The 17815-nt window shown below is 52.0% G+C and overlaps 1 protein-coding gene across 18 annotated transcripts; it reads right to left on the bottom strand.

The window, feature by feature from the left end:
* Positions 1 to 1333: 1333 nt before the first annotated feature.
* REPIN1 (replication initiator 1) lies at positions 1334 to 7275 on the bottom strand. 18 transcript variants are annotated; one of them, XM_055392372.2, is made up of 4 exons: positions 7052 to 7148; positions 5502 to 5699; positions 4988 to 5101; positions 1334 to 4145 (listed from the first exon to the last, which is right to left on the bottom strand). In XM_055392372.2, exons 2-4 carry the CDS (start codon positions 5656 to 5658, stop codon positions 2428 to 2430), a joined length of 1989 nt encoding a protein of 662 aa, XP_055248347.1. In that variant the 5' UTR covers positions 5659 to 5699; positions 7052 to 7148; the 3' UTR covers positions 1334 to 2427. The 18 variants fall into 18 exon arrangements, with proteins under 18 accessions (XP_055248347.1, XP_055248344.1, XP_055248346.1 ...); XM_055392369.2 differs by lacking the exon at positions 7052 to 7148 and adding an exon at positions 6429 to 6567; XM_055392371.2 differs by lacking the exon at positions 7052 to 7148 and adding an exon at positions 6337 to 6557.
* Positions 7276 to 17815: the final 10540 nt, after the last annotated feature.

The raw sequence follows: 17815 nt of genomic DNA, 5'->3' as shown, positions 1-17815 counted from the left end.
AACCATGAATTGGGGAAATGAATGAATAACCCGCTAAGCAAGAAAGTAATAATAGCTTAAACAATAGTCACTCAAGTAGTAGTCACAGAATGTTAGCTTCCTCATAGAAACTAAAGATAACATCTCTTTGTTTGTTTTGTTTTGTTTTTTGGGGTTTTTTTTGTTTGTTTGTTTTGAGACAAGGTCTTACTCTGTTGCCCAGGCTGGAATGCAGTGGCACGATCTCAGCTCACTGCAACCTCCACCTCCCAGGTTCAAGCAATTCTCCTGCTTCAGCCTCCCTAGTAGCTGGGACTACAGGGGCCCGCCACCACACCCAGCTAATTTTGTATTTTTAGTAGAGATGGGGTTTCACCATGTTGGCCAGGCTGGTCTTTAACTCCTGACCTCAGGTGATCCACCCACCTCGGCCTCCCAAAGTGCTGGGATTACAGGCATGAGCCACCACGCCCGGCCTAAAGATAACATCTTGACATATATCCTTGAGTTGTTTTTCAGGAGCCAGGACCCCCACCAATGTCACCACGTGACAATGCCAGCACGTAGACCTCAGACAGACTGGAACCAGAAAATGGATAAGGAAGTTCCAGAAATTCCTCAGCCCCTAACTCACTTTGAAACCTCCCCACCCCTGCCTTAAAAACCCTTGCTTATAAGCCATCAGGGAGTTTGAGCCTTAGCTGCCCATTCTCCTCGCCTGGTGCTCTACAATAAACGCCTCACTTTCTCTGGCTGCAAATCTCACTGTCGGTGTTAGGCTTTGCAAACACTGGGCAAGTGGACCCAGGCTGAGTTTGACAACAACCTCAAAGAAGGCTGAAACCCTGGTGTGTGGAGTGTGGAAGCTGAGTGCTGTCTTAGCTGCAGGGAACCGCCTCCCCTCCCAGAGGCTCCTTCATCTGTCCAACCTCTGAAGGACTACTGGAGGCACAGTCCAAGTATAACCAAAGTCCGTTTAACACCCAGCACCCCTCAAAAGAGCTCATAGTGCTTGCTGGAGTTTCATAAAGGCCCAGGTGGTGAGAAAGATTAGTTGTTGCTGGGCCCACCTAGGAGGGCAAGTGACCAAGAACATAAATCTTGGGACCAAGCTGAGAGCATTCCACCCACCACAGTTCTCTGGAGCTTCGGCCCACCACCCAGAGAATTAGCCCAACTGCCTGGGTATGCTCAGGGAAGAACTGAGGCAGGGGGCCAGAGCAAAGCAAGCTGGGCACGTGGCCTGTGGCCAGAGCCCCACCCACAGCCCCCCGTCCTTCTAGGGAGGAGAGCATGCTGCTCTTCCTGACATGTCGCAGCTCCCCCGGAAAAAGTAACACTCCCCAGCCACCAGTTCTAAAACCAAATCTTTATTCTCTAGTTTGAAAAGGAGGGGTAAATGGTTGTTCTGTTTAGTTCCAGAGAACAGAACATGGCCCAATAGGTAGAAATTATAGGAAAGCAGAATTCATTCATTATAAGGAAGGATTTCTAACAATTAGAATTTCTAACAATTAGAATCATCCAGGGCCTCAGGAGGTGCGGAAGTTCCTGTCACCTAAGTGCTCAAGCAGAGGCCAGGTGTCCATATGCTAGAAATGGAGAAAAGGAAACTCACCAGCAACTTCCCCTCAGCTGGCCCTCCATCACCAATGCGGCAGTCCTTGCCGTGACATGCTGAGCTCTGGAAGGAGCGAAGGAGGGGCTGCGGTGTTCAGACAAGAGCCTGGAAACAGTGCTGCTGACAGCCAGGGGAGGCTCTCAGCGCTGGGAGGGGCGACAGATAAAGCGAGACAGACCAAGGAGTAAATGCCTTGGGGTCTGCTCTTTGGGAAGGAAGAGGATGGAAGTACTAACAGCAGATGGGTCTCTCCAAGTCTGGGTGCCTACGCAGGGGGCAGGTGGGAGGGGAAGGGAGAGGTAAGAGTGGCTTCGCTTCACTTCTTGCTGCTGGCAAAGGCCCAAGTGCTGTCTAACAAGGCCAGCAGGTTCTCCAAGCTGTATCTAGCCCAGAGCATTCATTTACAGGACTCTACCACGCCTGCTTCCAAAAATGATCTTAAGTAACTTACAGTAAAAGACAGGGGCATTAAGGCGTTAATACCAGAGGATGGAGGGTCTTCCTTTCCACTGGTGGCTCCTCTAGCCAGAGGGCTCTAAGGGGCGGATGCTATTGCTACTTTTCCAGGGCACAGGGCAGTCAGGACGGAGCCTTAGCATACACCAGCTGGAGGCCGGCGTCCCTGCGCTTGGAAGTGGGTTCCCTGGCCACCGGGGTTGACCTCTCTCGCTAGCAGGGCCCACCCAACTCACTCCCCGCGTCTTCCATCCCCTCTGGGATTCCCACTGTCCCCTACTCCAGCACCAGGCAGGCACCCCCAGCCCACTGCGACTCCCACCACGAAGGACCCCAGCCCTCTCTCAGCCAACACGGCCCCGCCCACCGTCTCAGACATCGTGCTTCTTCTGGTGGGCCAGGAGTCTCTCCTCGTCGTCGAAGGTCTGGCCACAGATGGCACAGCAGAAGGCGCCGTCCCGGATGTGGCTCTTGCGGTGGGTGATGAGGTTGGACTTCTGGCTGAAGCTGCGGTCGCAGTCGGGACAGGCGTAGGGCCGCTCGCCCGTGTGGATGCGCCGGTGCGACACCAGGTTGGACTTCTGGCTGAAGGCTTTGCCGCAGTCGGGGCAGACGTAGGGCTTCTCGCCGGTGTGGATGCGCCGGTGCGCCGCCAGGTAGGGTTTGTGGCGGAAGGCCTTGCCGCAGTCGGGACACACGAAGGGCCGGTCGGGGGCGTGGTCGCGCCGGTGCGCCGCCAGATGGCTGCCCTGGGAGAAGCGGCGACCGCACTCCTCGCAGGCGAAGGGCCGCTCGCCGGAGTGCACGCGCGAGTGCGCCACCAGGTGCGTCTTCTTGCCGAAGTTCTTCCCGCACTCGGCGCAGGTGAAGGGCCGCTCCCCGGTGTGCTGCCGCTGGTGGGCCCGCAGGAAGCGCTCCAGCCGGAAGCTCCTGCCGCAGTCGTCGCAGCTGTAGAGGGAGGGGGGCGCTTCGATCGGGTCCTGCGGGTGCTCTGGCGGGGCCCCCGGCGGCGGCTCCTGGGCCGGTTTCAGAGGTACCGCCGGGGTGGGCTCGGCCGCGGACTCCTGGGGGCCGGCGGGCAGCTGGGGGCTCCCCGGGCCGGGGGCGGCCTGGGCCGACCCCTCGGATCGCTTGTGAATCTTGCTGTGAGACAGCAGGTTGGGTTTGTGCCGGAAGCGGCGGCCGCACTCTTTGCACGGGTAGGGCTTCTCGCCGGTGTGGATGCGCCGGTGCGAAGTCAGATAGGGCTTATTGGTAAAGCGCTTCCCGCACTCGGGGCACTGGTGGGGCCGCTCGCCCGTGTGCACGCGGCGGTGAGCGATCAAGTTGGGCTTGTGCCGGAAGCGCTTGCCACAACAGGCACACTGGAAGGGGCGGTCGACGGCATCTCCACCGGGCCGGGGGGCGGTCACCGCGGGGCGGCCCCTGGGCCGGGGCCCCAGAGCCTTGGCTGCGGCCTCCTCCAGGGCCTCCGCTACGTGCACCCGCTTGTGGGCAACTAGCTGGTCCCACTGGGCAAAGCTCCGGCCACAGTTGCCGCATATGAAGGGCCGGGCCTCCGGGGCGGGAGGGTGGCACCGCCGCAGATGAGCTCGAAGTTGCTTTCGTCGCCAGAAGCGTCCCTCGCATTTGGGACAAGCGATGGGCCGCTTTGCAGCTGAATGGGCCCGCAGATGCAGAACCAGGGCCACCCAGCCTCGGAAGCTCTGCCCACAGAGGTGGCAGGCAAAGCCCAGGTCTGGGGTGGCAGCAGCATGGACCTGGCGGTGCAGTGCTAAGAAGGGGGCATGGCGAAAGCGACGGCCACACTCAGGGCAGGGCAAGGGCAGCCGGGCCTGGCACCGGCGGGTGTGAAGCCACAGAGCCACCCAGCCAGGGAAGTGCCTTCGACAGTGGGTACAGCGATGGGCCCTGCCTGGGGCTTGGGCACCAGACTGGGCCACTGACGTGCCTTGTTGCCTCAGCCTGCGGGACTCCTTCCCCAGGGTCTGGGGTGACTCCTGGGAGGGCCCAGAAAGGAGTCGGGGCTGGGCCGGGCCCGTGGCCAGGGGGCCCCTGCAACGACGTTCCAGCATCGGTTCTTCCTCTGCTGAGGGTGGAAAAGCACAGTCACTCCAGAGACCAACTCTGCCCCTGTTTCTCCCCTCCCAACCTCAGCCCCGGACAGGAGCTGCCATCTATGAACCCCTAGAGCCCTGGACATGGAGCTAGACTACTCTCCTGTTTCCTTGTGTGGTATGTATTATTTCAATCTTGGGTTTTTAGATAACATTTCAAGGATGTTTGTCTTATGTCTTTGTTGCCCTGGAAACTTCCAGAAGGGAGGGACTCTGATACTAGAATCCCCCTCATGGCAGCTACCCCAGTGTCAGACAGGGAGTAAATGCTCCAGTGCTGAATGCACAAACATTCCTGCCACAGGACTCACCAGAAAATGTGGCCACTGCTCCCTACAGTGCCTTATGCTGCCCTCTCCCTGTGTCTGCTGTTTTCCTATGCCACATCCGAGCTGCACAGCAACTCTGAGAAGCTGGACAAACAGACACTGAGCTCCCTGTTTAACAGATGAAGCAATTGTGAGACATCAAAGATGACGAGACCTGCCCAAGGTGACACAGTAAGCCAACAGCAGAACCAAGACTAGGGAACAGGTCTTTAAACTCCCAGGCCAGTGTTCTTTCCTCTAAAACGCCTGGGTTTGCAAAGATCTCAGAGAAAAAGGTTTCTATAGCTTTTCATTCCTAGCCCCACAGGGGAGGCACTTTCAGCATCACTAACTGCAGTCTCCGTAGGAGGCTGGAGGACAAGTGAGAACAGCCCTTCTCGGGGAACAGGAGCAGAGCCCTGGGTGCTACTCCCAGCAGTCTAACGCAAGACCACCGCCTGCCCAGACTGTGCCCCCATTCTGCCCGCCTGCCCTCTTCCACCCACACAAATTAGGACATTGCAGGAAGGAATGCTCTCCCTGAATCCAAGGAACACCCACAGCCTGCTGCCCTCGGGGCCTGATCACCGGCTCTGCCTCCCTCGGGGTGCTGCAGATTACTGGGGCAATAGAAGGGAAGGGAAGATGAGACTGCAATCTCAATCCCCTGCCCGGTCCTGCCCCAACCTCGCCAGGGGCTGCCCCATGTTCAGCTCTTCCACAGCTCAGGGGAGCCCAGATTCCTGCACAGGAGCCTCCTCCGCGGAAGGAGGAAGGAAGCAGTTAGGCTCCTAAGGGCCCTTCTGTGCCTGCTCACAAGCTCCAGACACATCCTTCTAAATTCCCTAGAGCCCACTCTCTCTTCTCAGGGAACACAAAGGTCACTCATTCCCAGTGTCAGACTGTGCACAGGGAAGACCCCAGGATATGAGAAAGGGCCATTTCCTTCCGCTGGGATGGGGACGCCTGTGCACCCCTGTTGTGGCGTGGTTTGGGAGCACAGCAAAGGCCAGACTCTACCCTGGAGACTGCAGAGCTGGGGATGAGGCTTTTTCCAGCTTCTCTTGGGGATGTTCCTGGGGATACTTCCGCGGCTGCAGCGCCTGCTTCGGCCCACACTCTGGTAGCCCCCAGGTGTTAGAGAAAACTGCAGTAATAAAGACACCCCTATCCCCATGGCAGAGCTCAGACCTCTAACTGCAGAGAGGCCAGCCTTACCTGTGGGGAGGGAAGAGAAAACAGAAGTGAGGCTCTGAGCTCCTCTAGGGCAGTCAGCTTTGTGTCCTCACCAGCCACAACCCCTCCCCCCACAAAGCCACACGCACCAGCCATAAGCCCCACATCCTGCCTGGCAGAGTGACCTTAATGGACATTGGATTAATAAATGAATGTGCCCCTTCAACAAGGAAGCACACTGCTGTCTTTGGGGGTCACTTTCTTCCCTGGTAAGGTCACAGAACGAATTCTCCATTCTGTGGCCAGAGTCTGGGCTTTCCCTGATGGCCAAAGGCCGGCCTATGGCAGGAACTCTGGAATCCCTGCTGGCTCCCCTTCCCCCAGCCTCCTCCCGACAGGAATTCCAGGCCTATTTCCCATGGGGCTGCGCAGGGCCAGCTGGTGTGACCACGACTCGGTCAGAATCCCCTTCCGCATCGCGGCTGGCCGCGGGTGGCAGAAGCCCCACACCGCCCTTTTGTACTGATGCGTGTCCTCCGTCCACGCTCCCGGGCACACGGGTCCCGTTCTTGCGAGTGAGCCATTTCGGGTCCCACGCACGGCGCAGCTCGCGGAGCCTGTGCGCAGGTGCGCTCCCCCACCCCCGCAGATCCAGCAGCGTCCCCCTCCGCGCACTCACACACGGTCGCGCACACTCACGGTCACGCGCCCCGCAGGTGGAGCGGCCCCCCGCGGGACCGCAGTGGCCCCGCGCCCCTGCCCCGGCCGTACCTCTGCGGCGGGCTGTGCAGGGGCGCGGCGCCCGTCCATGGAGCCCGAAGGCCGGCCTCCGCGGCCCACTCTCGCTCCCCGCCCCGCCGCGGCGACAGCGGCAGGTTCGAGTTCACAACTGCCAGGCCCGTCCCCAACCTCCCCCCGCCGGGTTCCCAGCGCCACGTGACTACAGGAGCTGCCGAGGGTCAGTCGCCGGCTCCCGCGGCCGCGGCCTGGGGGCGGGGAGGGACTGCCGGGGCCGGGGCGCGCGCCCCCCCGCCCAGAGCGGGCCGGGTCACCCAAGCCACTGCCGCGCCAGGGCGGCAGGCCTCGGAGGGTCGGACTCCGTTGCCATGGCGACCACCAGCCCGGGTTTCTCTGGGACTGGCCGGAGCTCAAGTTTCCCGACCCTTTGTCCCTGCGGAGCACGCGCGTCCCCGGGCGACCGCGTGGCTGGCCTATGGTCACCGGGGTGTTCGGCCTTAGCTGGCTTATGAGAGGCTGGGAGCCCGTCGGGAGACTTCAAAGAGGGCTCCGGCAAGCCCCCGGAGCGTCGTTGCCCGGGCCTTTCTCAGGCCGCGCACCCCGCCCGCAGTGCGGACGCTTGCGGCCGCGGCGGTCCCGGGACGGCGGTGGCGCACCTGGAAGGCCCTAGCTTCCGATTTGTTCCGAAGTGGAGCACAAAAAGGCCCGATCCTGCGAACTTTGAAAAGGCCTCTCTTCACTCTTTTCTAGAAATTAAGAAAGAGCAGAAGTTGCCGGGCTTCCTCTGGCTGCGGGCCAAGCGTGGGGCGACGGCCGAGGTGGCCGTTGGCTCACGTGGGGCATTTCGCTTGGAAAGGCTCAGCAGCCTGTGTGGCGTCTGCGGTGGCAGGTGCGAGCCTGTGCCCATGACTCACCCACTAGCAGGTGGCCCTGGCTTTCCAAACTAAACACTTCCTGGGGTTTCCAGGGTAGTACAATTTCATGTACTTTCATGCTTTTCAACACAGGCAATTTTTGAATTGTATAATTAGTCGTAAAAACACTTTTTAAATCTATTGCAAAAATAGGAAATAGGGGAACATAAAACTCAGTTTTACCTCGTAGAGTCAATTACATTTAATATTTTGGTATGTTGCCTCCGGTGTTTTCTCTATGTATATCCATGGCATGTCTGGCATAATTGGAATAATGCCTTGCAAAGATGTATTCTGCCTTCTTCACTTAACACGATCTTGTGAATTTTCTTCCATTTTATTAGATATTCTTTTAAACATGATTATTTATGGCTGTATAAAAGGAATATATTTTTTAAATGTTTTCTAAATTATCTTCCAGGAAGACGTATTAGTTTTCCCTGAGAAATGCCCATTTTCCATATACTTGACAACACAGACTTTTAAAAAAAAAATTTAGTTTGAAATGGTTATTTCTCATCTTTTGTACTTGCATTTCTTAGAGTACTAGTTAGCTGGATTGTTTTTTCACATGGTTATTTTTTGCCAGTTTTATTTTCTCTTGTGAATTTGTTTATGTCCATTTGCCCACTTTTCTATTTGCCCATTTTAAAAATGGGGGAGTTGGTTTATTGTTTGGGGGGCACTCATAAAGTACAGGTATTAAAGACTTGTCATGTTTGTTGCAGACGTGTTTCCTCGTACTTGTTAACTTTTTTTTTTTTTTTTGAGACAGGGTTTCACACTGTCGCCAGAGCTGGAGTGCAGTAGCACTATCATGGCTCACTGAAGCCTGGACTTCCTGAGCTCAAGCAATCCTCCCACCTCGGCCTCTGAGTAGCTGGGACTACAGGATCACATCACCACATCCAGCTAATTATTTTATTTTAATGTTTTTCTTCTGTAGAGATGGGGTCTCACTGTGTTGCCCAGGCTGGTCTCAAACGATCCTTCCGCCCCAGCCTCCCAAAGTGTTGGGATTACAGATGTGAACCACTGCATCCGGCCTACCTTTTCAGTTGTTGATGTGAGAAAGTTTTGCTTTAGTCTACGTGCTGCTGAAGCGAGCATGAGAAAGTTTTGTTTTATTTTTATTTTATTTTATATTTATTTATTTATTTATTTATTTATTTATTTATTTATTTATTTTGAGATGGAGTCTGGTTTGTCTCCCAGGCTGGAGTGCGGAGGGAGGTGTGATCTCGGCTCACTGCAAGCTCCGTCTCGTAGGCTCTCGCCATTCTCCTGCCTCAGCCTCCCGAGCAGCTGGGACTACAGGCACCCGCCACCACGCCCAGCTATTTTTTTGTATTTTTAGTAGAGACGGGGTTTCACTGTGTTAGCCAGGATGGTCTCTATCTCCTGACCTCGTGATCTGCCCGCCTTGGCCTCCCAAAGTGCTGGGATTACAGGCATGAGCCACCGTGCCCGGCGAGAAAGTTTTGTTTTAATGTGCCAAAACTTAGCAGTCTTCCTTTACGGTTTCTGCCTTTAGAGTTATGTTTAGAGAGGCTACCCGCAACCTAAAACTACATTTAATGTCTGCAGTTTTATCACAGAAAATAAGTTTTGGTAGCTGGTAGTTTAAGTACTTCCCCTACACAAAGATTCTGGGTTTTTTTATTCTTCATAACTTCTTGGCTAGAATCACTTCATTTATTCTTCCAAACTGACGTGGAGCCGGCACCCCTCTTACAGGCCTGCAGGAAGTGGGGAGGGGGCAAGCATGGAAATAAAGGAAAATCTTGAATTCCTTCAAGGGAAATTCCAGGCACCCAGCTAGCAACCTAATAAACAAGAAGGTAACCGTAGCTTAAAACAAGGAAGTTACAGTCACAAAATGTTTGGTTCCCTATAGAAACTAAAGATAACATCTTAATATATGTCCCTGAGTTGCTCTTTGGAAACCTGGGCCCCCCTCCCAAGTGGATGCCCTGGCCTGCAGACCTCAGACAAGAGGGAGCTGAGGACTGAGCTCTGCTGTTCTTTGTTCTAAATTTCTTCCTGAGGATCCTGATGGAAGTTGGACCAGACCTAAACATTCCTTTCTGCTAATCCCAAGGTTTTAGACAAAGCTTTGCTTCCTTAACTTATCACAAATCAGAGTCTTTGAATTCATGTATGACCTTTAAGGCTCCTCCTTCAAAATACCCTGCCCTTTGAGGCCAAACCAGTGCATAACCTCCATGTATCAATTCACGATTTTGCCCATAACTTCTCCTTTCCTGAAATTTACCCCTGCTTTTAAAAACACTTGCTTGTGGCCGGGCCCAGTGGCTCATGCTTGTAATCCCAGCACTTTGGGAGGCTGAGGCGGGCGGATCACAAAGTCAGGAGTTCAAGACCAGCCTGGCCAACACAGTGAAACCTCGTCTCTACTAAAAATACAAAAATTAGCTGGACGTGGTGGCAGGAGACTGTAATCCCAGCTACTCGGGAGGCTGAGGCAGGAGAATCACTTGAACCCAGGAGGCGGAGGTTGCAGTGAGCCGAGATCATGCCACTGTACTCAAGTCTGGGCGGCAGAGCTAGACTCCGACTGGGGGAAAAAAAAAAACCTTGCTTGTAAGCCATTGAAGAGGTGGTATCTTAAGTATGACCCGCTTCTCCTCGCTTGGTGCCCTGCAAATAAATGTGCTCCTTTCTCCGGATGCAAAACCTCAGTGTTGGTGTTTCCTCTTACTGCGCCGGGCAAGTAGACCCCAGTTCAGTTTTGTAACAAAATGAACTTTAGAATTTCTTGTCAATGTTTTAAAAACATGATTGTCTTTAAGATTCATGTCTCTCCACTCCATTCATTCAGGTCTTATTTTACCTGGCCCAGTCAAGTTGACTAATCTGTACATTAACTACTTAACTTTTATACTTTTTTTTTTTTTTTTTTTTTGAGACAGTGTCTAGCTCTGTCACCCAGGTTGGAGTGCAATGGCGCAATATCAGCTCAGTGCAACCTCCGCCTCCCAGGTTCAAGTGATTCTCCTGCCTCAGCCTCCCTAATAGCTGGGATTACAGGCACGCACCACTACACCTGGCTAATTTTTGTATTTTTAGTAGAGATGGGGTTTTGCCATGTTGGCCAGGCTAGTCTTGAACTTCTGAATTCCTGACCTCAGGTGATCGGCCCACCTTGGCCTCCCAAAGTGCTGGGATTACAGGTGTCAGCCACTGCACCCAGCCCAACTTTTATACTTTATAAAATAAAATTCACAAATATGAAAAAAGTCTTTGTCATATCATATAGTTTGGGGGTTCTGAAAATATGGTCATAGCATATTGTGGAATATAGGCCAAGTTTAGTAGTTAGGGAAGAATGAATTTTTCTACCAACAGTACAATAAGAAGATGCTCCAGTTTTTACCTAAATACTTAGTAATTTATTAGTGAACATTTTGGGAGGCTTTACTTTGTGTCAGGCATGGTGATAAACTCACATACATATCTCATTTAATCCACTCAACAACCCTATGCAATACTCTTCTGGTCCTTATTTTACAAATGTAACAACTGAGACTCTGAAATGTTTGCGAACTTACTCAAGGCCACTCAGCGGGATAGTGGCTGATTTGAACCCAAGCAGTGCCCCTCTGTCCTCAATGTTAGCCACTAAAGTTGCATGTGTGCTGGCCTGGGCACAGAGTAAGCGTGGGATCCCCCAGGGTTAACGAGTGAGTTTGGACATCTAATGCTTCTCCATTCCTAAAATTCCACTTGATCCCTACGTTCCTGCAAGAGCCTGCGAAGCAGAATTCCTTCATAGACTCACAAAGTATCTTCTCCTTGTCTGTAATCCGTCTTTCATAGCAGAAAGGTTCTTCATTAAACAAGGCCCTAACCTTCTTTCTCTCTCCCCAGCCTCCATTAGAGGAAATGTCTCTTCTCCCAGTCAGGAGTTAACCACCTGCTATAACTTCCTCTTTAGCATAGCCAGAGGAAACTAAGTATGACTGTGCCTTCACTCTGCAGAAAGAAAATGAGTGGCAAAGGAGTTGCAAAGGGATTCCTGAGCCTTTATGCCAGCTGGAAGCTTAAGGCCTTGGTATTTGAGACTTCACCCTTCAAAATGTCTTAGAGGATGGCCCAGCAACCAGCCAAATGGCCCAATGGCCTAGCCCAGTGGAGACGGTCTCAGCTTTTGACAAGCTAGCCGGAGAAAGGGCTGGACAGGAAGGGGCCCACTGGACAGCGAATATTGATAGGGCCCCTGGGAGGATCAATTTTCCCCTCCAACAGTGCCTGGCTCCCATTATCAGATTAGATGCAAAGTGGGCTGGCATGCCAGCGGGTGACAGGAACAGTGTCTCCAGAAATCCTCTATGAAGACACCCAAGTATTGTTCAGAAGTGGCCCTGTATTTGGAAGATGGAAAACTGCACCCACTTCTTGCAGACATACAGTTCCAGCTCCCCCCACAGGACTTGCTCATACATCCAACAAATATTTAATCAGTGCCCACCATCTGCCACTGTGCCAGGTGCCCAGCCTCATCATGAGTCAGGCAGAGGTGGTCTGTGCAGTTTTCCCACAATGTGAGAGGGTGCTGAGAAGACTTTTAACGCTTATTTAACTACGGAAATAACTCTTGGTCTGGTACCTACTACAAAATAAAACCAAGCGCTTGTTGATAATTTCTGGATGGATGACTGTGGAAAAGCTGGAGGAGGCTGATGATCAAGTGAGGAGAGATGGAAGATTCGCTCTAATGAACCTTCCCTTGACTATCATCACCGTTACCTCCTGCCGCATCCCTACGGCAAATATGCAAGACTCTCATGCAGCTAATTTCCAGGGGTTTGCAGTTTGGGGAGGAAGCAGAAAGCACATCCCTCACTGACCCTGAGGAGGGGCAAATCGCTGGTAGCAGTCACAGGTACGTGCTGTACACACTTCCCATCCTTTGAGCCTTCCCAGCTGGAGGGCACCAAGAGAACGCAGTTGGGGAGGCCCCGAAAGATGAAGGGTTGTTGAGCTGAAGGCAGTGAAAAAGTAAATGGAAGAAAGCTCTCTGCCCTCCACTTGCCTAAATGCAGGATATAGATTTAGAAGGATAAAAGGGGTCTGCTCCCTCTCTCGACCAGGGAGAAGTTAACCACTGAAGACAACTTTAGACTCTCATGGGCCTGGAGCTGGAACCAGAGGAATGGACATGAAGGCGCTTTACTAATTCTATTTATCTGCCAGTTACTTACCTTTCTACAAGTTCTCCCCTTAGACACTCAAAGTTCTTTTCCTTTGTCCTGTCGCTTCCCTAAAACTTGGCTTTTCTTTGTTGAAGATGCTATACGAGCTGGAATTCAAAGCTACCACTTTGAGAACTACTCAATTCCTGCGTGTCTCCCAGGCAGATGTGAAATATACATGTTAATAAACTTCCACTGGTTTTTCTCTTGTTAATCTGTCTTTTGTAACAGGAGTCCGTTCCAACCACAAATCTAGGGGGGCTGAGGAAAAACCCCTACAGTGGCACACACTGAAGAAGGCCCCTCACTTTCCAAGGTTTCCCATCTCAGGTGGAAGGAGGCCTGCTAAGTCATGTGGAAATTATTCAGGAAAAGATCAAAGTGCTTCTACTTCTGCAGTTCTAAAAATATCTTTAAGTGCATGAAAACATGTATAATGCACGACAGGGACGCACGCTGTAAGAGTAGCCCTGGGCTGAGATCAAATGTCAGTCCCCAAATTCCACCACACAAGATGCTTTCCTGCCGCATATCTAGTTCCCAGAGTCTCTTGCTAAAAGAAAAAGAATCCAGCTGGTAAAATGAGTATCATGTAGATGGCTCAGATTTCCTGCAGAGGAAACTGGTACATGTGTGTGCCCCATAACGGTGAGGCCTGCTTCCCACCCTTATTCCCCACCCCTGCACCATAGTCTCCCTCACCGGGACTCTGCAGCAGTGGCCGGCCACTCCTCCTGCCTCCGCTCTGACCCCATAAAGTCCTGTCTCCACTTAACCAGCTTGGCCCTTTAAACGTGAATCAGATCAAGCAACTCCCTTGCTGGGGAACTCCAAAGCCTCCTGCTAACATTTGGACTAACATCCAACCCGCGGCCATGGCCTGCAGGGTTCCTGCAGACCTCGATGCGCCCGCCAGACACTGCCCCAGCAGCCGCCACTCATTTCCACCTTAGGGCCTTTGGAGTTGCCTAGACGATCCTCCTCCAGGTCCGCATGGACTTCCGTTCTTCACTGTATTCAGATTTTGGCTGAAGTCTCCTCGCCTCAAAACACGCTTCCCAACAAACCCCTCTAAAACAGCTTCACACCTAGATGAGATTCCTAGGACTGCTCTAACAAATGACCACCAGCTCGGCCTGAAATAACTGGCATTTATTATCTTACAGGGCTGGAAGTCAGAAGCCCAGAATGTTTCACTGGGCCAAAGTCAAGGTGTCGGCAGGGCCCCACTCCCTCCAAAGTCTCTAGGAGAATCCTTCCTTGCCTTTTCTGGCTGGAAGAGCTGCTTCCCTGGCATTCCTGGGCTCGAGGCCCCTCCCTCTGTCTCCCAAGCCCGCAGCGCAGCATCTTGCTACACTTGTCACTTTGCCGGCCTGTGCTGCAGCTGAATCTCCCCCTGCACCCCCGCCAACACAAAGACACATGTAATTACCCAGATAGCCAGGAGAATTGTAAAAGCAAATACAAATCAAAAAGAAGAAAAATAAGTTTTCTTTCTCCCTGGTGAAAAAAGGGAGAGATGCTCCTCACCAACACCCCCTTTTCTTAGCACATTTGCATTAGAAAGCTTGTGATTGTGACTTTTCCTCTGCCCATGTGAGACATATGCAAATCTTTTATTTTATTTTATTTTATATTTTTATTATTTTTTAGAGGCAGAGTCTTACTCTGTCACCCATACTGGAGTACAGTGATGCTCACTGCAGCCTCAAACTCCTGGGTTCAAGTGGTTCTTCTGCTTCAGCCTCCCAAGTGGCTGGGACTACAAGCATGCACCACCACACCTGCCTAATTTTTAAAAAAATTTTTGTAGACACAAGGTCTCGTTATGTTGCCTAGGATGGTCTCAAACTCCTGGCTTCAAGTGATCCTCCTGCCTTGACCTCCCAAAGTGCTGGGATTATAGGTGTGAGCCACCACACTGGGCAGAGATTACATAAATAGTTTTAAAAGCGAAGAAAAAACCATTTGGCAGCTTTACAACTCAGAACTGTTTTTCTCCAAGGACCTGAGAGCTAGCTCTTTGAAATGCAAACATCAATAATCCCAGTACTTTGAGAGGCTGAGATGGGAGGATTGCTTAAAGCCAGGAGGTCAAGACCAGCCTGGGCAACACAGTGAGACTTCGTCTCTACAAAAAATAAAAATAAAAAAAGTAACCAGGCATGGTGGTACACCCCTATAATCCCAGCTACTCAGGAGACTTAGGTGGGAGGATCGCTTAAGCCCAGGAGTTTGAGGTTACAGAGAGCCATAACTGTGTCACTACACTCTAGCCTAAGCAACAGAATATGACCCTGTCTCTGAAATGTATACATACACATATATGTGTGTGTGTGTGTATGTATATGAAATGTAAACATCAAGGAAGACAGTGTCCCTATCTCCCAGTCTCCATGGGAGGGAGAGGGTTAGTCTCCTAACTTTGGCTCTAAATTGTAATCTTATACTCTATCATAAGATATGAGTTTATTTTTCCTTTGGATAAAGGCAATTAGCAAACACAAGTGGTTATCCCAATTACCAAGTGAATTTAGAATGAACTAAGTGTGACAAATGGCATTGTCCAGTCTGCTCACTGAGGGTGAGTCACTTATTTTTGTGTGTGTGGTGTTTGTGTGTGTGGTGGGCTGTGTGTGTGTGTTTTGTTTGTGTGTAGTGGGTTGTGTGTGTGTGGTGGGTTGTGTGTGTGTGGAGTGTGTGTGTGTGTGGAGTGTGTGTGGTGGGTTGTGTGTGTGTTTGTGTATGTGTGTGGTGGGTTGTCAGTGTGGTGTTTGTGTGTGTGATGGATTGTGTGTGGTGTTTGTGTGTGTGGTGGATTGTGTGTGGTGTGTGTGTGTGGTGGGTTGTATGTGTGTGGTGGATTCTGTGTGTTTGTGGTGGGTTGTGTGTGTGTGGTGGGTTGTGTGTGTGTGATGGGTTGTGTGTATGTGATGGGTTGTGTGTGGTGGATTGTGTGTGTGGTGGATTGTGTGTGTGTGGTGGGTTGTGTGTGTGGTGGATTGTGTGTGTGTGGTGGGTTGTGTGTGTGTGGTGGATTTTGTGTGTGTGTGGTGGATTTTGTGTGTGTGTGGTGGGTTGTGTGTGTGTGATGGGTTGTGTGTATGTGATGGGTTGTGTGTGGTGGATTGTGTGTGTGGTGGATTGTGTGTGTGTGGTGGGTTTGTGTGTGGTGGATTTTGTGTGTGTGTGGTGGGTTGTGTGTGTGTGGTGTGTGTGTATGGTGGATTGTGTGTGTGTGGTGTGTGTGTATGGTGGATGTGTGTGTGTGTGGTGGGTTGTGTGTATGTGATGGGTTGTGTGTGGTGGATTGTGTGTGTGTGGTGGATTGTGTGGGGGGGTTGTGTGTGTGGTGGATTGTGTGTGTGTGGTGGGTTGTGTGTGTGGTGGATTTTGTGTGTGTGTGTGGTGTGTGTGTATGGTGGGTTGTGTGCGTGGTGGATTGTGTGTGTAGTGGATTTTGTGTGTGTGTAGTGGATTCTGTGTGTGTGGTGGGTTTGTGCGTGGTGGGGTGTGTGTGTGTGGTATGTGTGCATGGTGGATTGTGTGTGTGGTGTGTGTGTGGTGGGTTGTGTGTGTGGTGGATTGTGTGTGTGGTGGGTTGTGTGTGTGTTTGGTGGATTGTGTGTGTGTGGTGGGTTGTGTGTGTGGAGGGTTGTGTGTAGTGGGTTGTGTGTGTGGTGGATTGTGTGTGTTTGGTGGATTTTGTGTGTGTGGTGGGTTTGTGTGTCGTGGGGTGTGTGTGTGGTATGTGTGTATGGTGGATTGTGTGTGTGGTGGGTTGTGTGTGTGTGGTGTGTGGTGGGCTGTGTGTGTGGTGGGTTGTGTGTGTGTGGTGTGTGTGAGTGTGGGTTGTGTGTGTGTGATGGGTTGTGTTGTGTTTGATGGGTTGTGTGTGTGTGGTGTGTGTGGTGGGTTGCGTGTGTGGTGGGTTGTGTGTGGTGGGTTGTGTGTGTGTGGTAGGTGTGTGTGGTGGGTGTGTGTGTGGTGGATTGTGTGTGTGGTGGGTTGTGTGGAGTGGGTTGTGTGTGTGTGTGTGGTGGATTGTGTGTGTGTGTGGTGGGTTGTGTGTGTGTGGTGGGTTGTGTGTGTGTGGTGGATTTTGTGTGTGTGTGGTGGGTTGTGTGTATGGTGGGTTGTGTGTGTGGTGGATTTTGTGTGTGTGTGGTGGATTTTGTGTGTGTGTGTGGTGTGTGTGTATGGTGGGTTGTGTGCATGGTGGATTGTGTGTGTGTAGTGGATTTTGTGTGTGTGTAGTGGATTTTGTGTGTGGTGGGGTGTGTGTGTGGTATGTGTGTATGGTGGATTGTGTGTGTGTGGTGTGTGTGGTGGGTTGTGTGTGTGTGGTGGGTTGTGTGTGTGTGGTGGGTTGTGTGTGCGTTTGGTGGGTTGTGTGTGTGTGGTGGGTTTGTGTGTGGTGGGTTGTGTGTGTGGTGGGTTGTGTGTGTGTGGTGGGTTGTGTGTGTGTTTGGTGGATTGTGTGTGTGTGGTGGGTTTGTGTGTGGTGGGGTGTGTGTGTGTGGTATGTGTGTATGGTGGATTGTGTGTGTGTGTGGTGTGTGTGTGGTGGGTTGTGTGTGTGGTGGGCTGTGTGTGGTGGGTTGTGTGTGTGTGGTGTGTGTGAGTGTGGGTTGTGTTTGGTGGGTTGTGTGTGTGTGGTGTGTGGTGGGTTGCGTGTGTGGTGGGTTTGTGTGTGTGGTGGGTTGTGTGTGTGTGTGGTGGGTTGTGTGTGTGGTGGGTTGCGTGTGTGTGTGTGGTGGGTTGCGTGTGTGTGTGGTGGGTTGCGTGTGTGTGGTGGGTTGTGTGTGTGTGTGGTGGGTTGTGTGTGTGTGTGGTGGGTTGTGTGTGTGGTGGGTTGTGTGTGTGTGGTGGGTTTCGTGTGTGTGTGGTGGGTTGCGTGTGTGTGTGGTGGGTTGCGTGTGTGTGGTGGGTTGTGTGTGTTTGTGGTGGGTTGCGTGTGTGTGTGGTGGGTTGTGTGTGTGTGGTGGGTTGTGTGTGTGTGGTGGGTTGCGTGTGTGTGTGGTGGGTTGTGTGTGTGTGGTGGGTTGTGTGTGTGTGTGGTGGGTTGCGTGTGTGTGTGTGGTGGGTGGCTGTATAAAAGAGTGAAATTTCTTTTTGTCTTTGCCGTCTCTTAGTGGGTTTCCTGTGATGTGCATCTCACTCTGGTTTAATGTTATTCAAGAATAAAGCCTTTATATCTCTTCTATTTTTGTGGAGAGGTTTTCTGGGTTAACAGGACACTTTGTTTTTAATTGTATTTCCCCACCGTAATATCCACACCTCAAAATTC

This window comes from Gorilla gorilla, chromosome 6 (assembly GCF_029281585.2).
Source record: "Gorilla gorilla gorilla isolate KB3781 chromosome 6, NHGRI_mGorGor1-v2.1_pri, whole genome shotgun sequence".
Taxonomy (NCBI): domain Eukaryota; kingdom Metazoa; phylum Chordata; class Mammalia; order Primates; family Hominidae; genus Gorilla; species Gorilla gorilla.
Note: the sequence above shows the minus strand (reverse complement) of the source record. Positions and strands in the feature narration are given on the sequence as shown.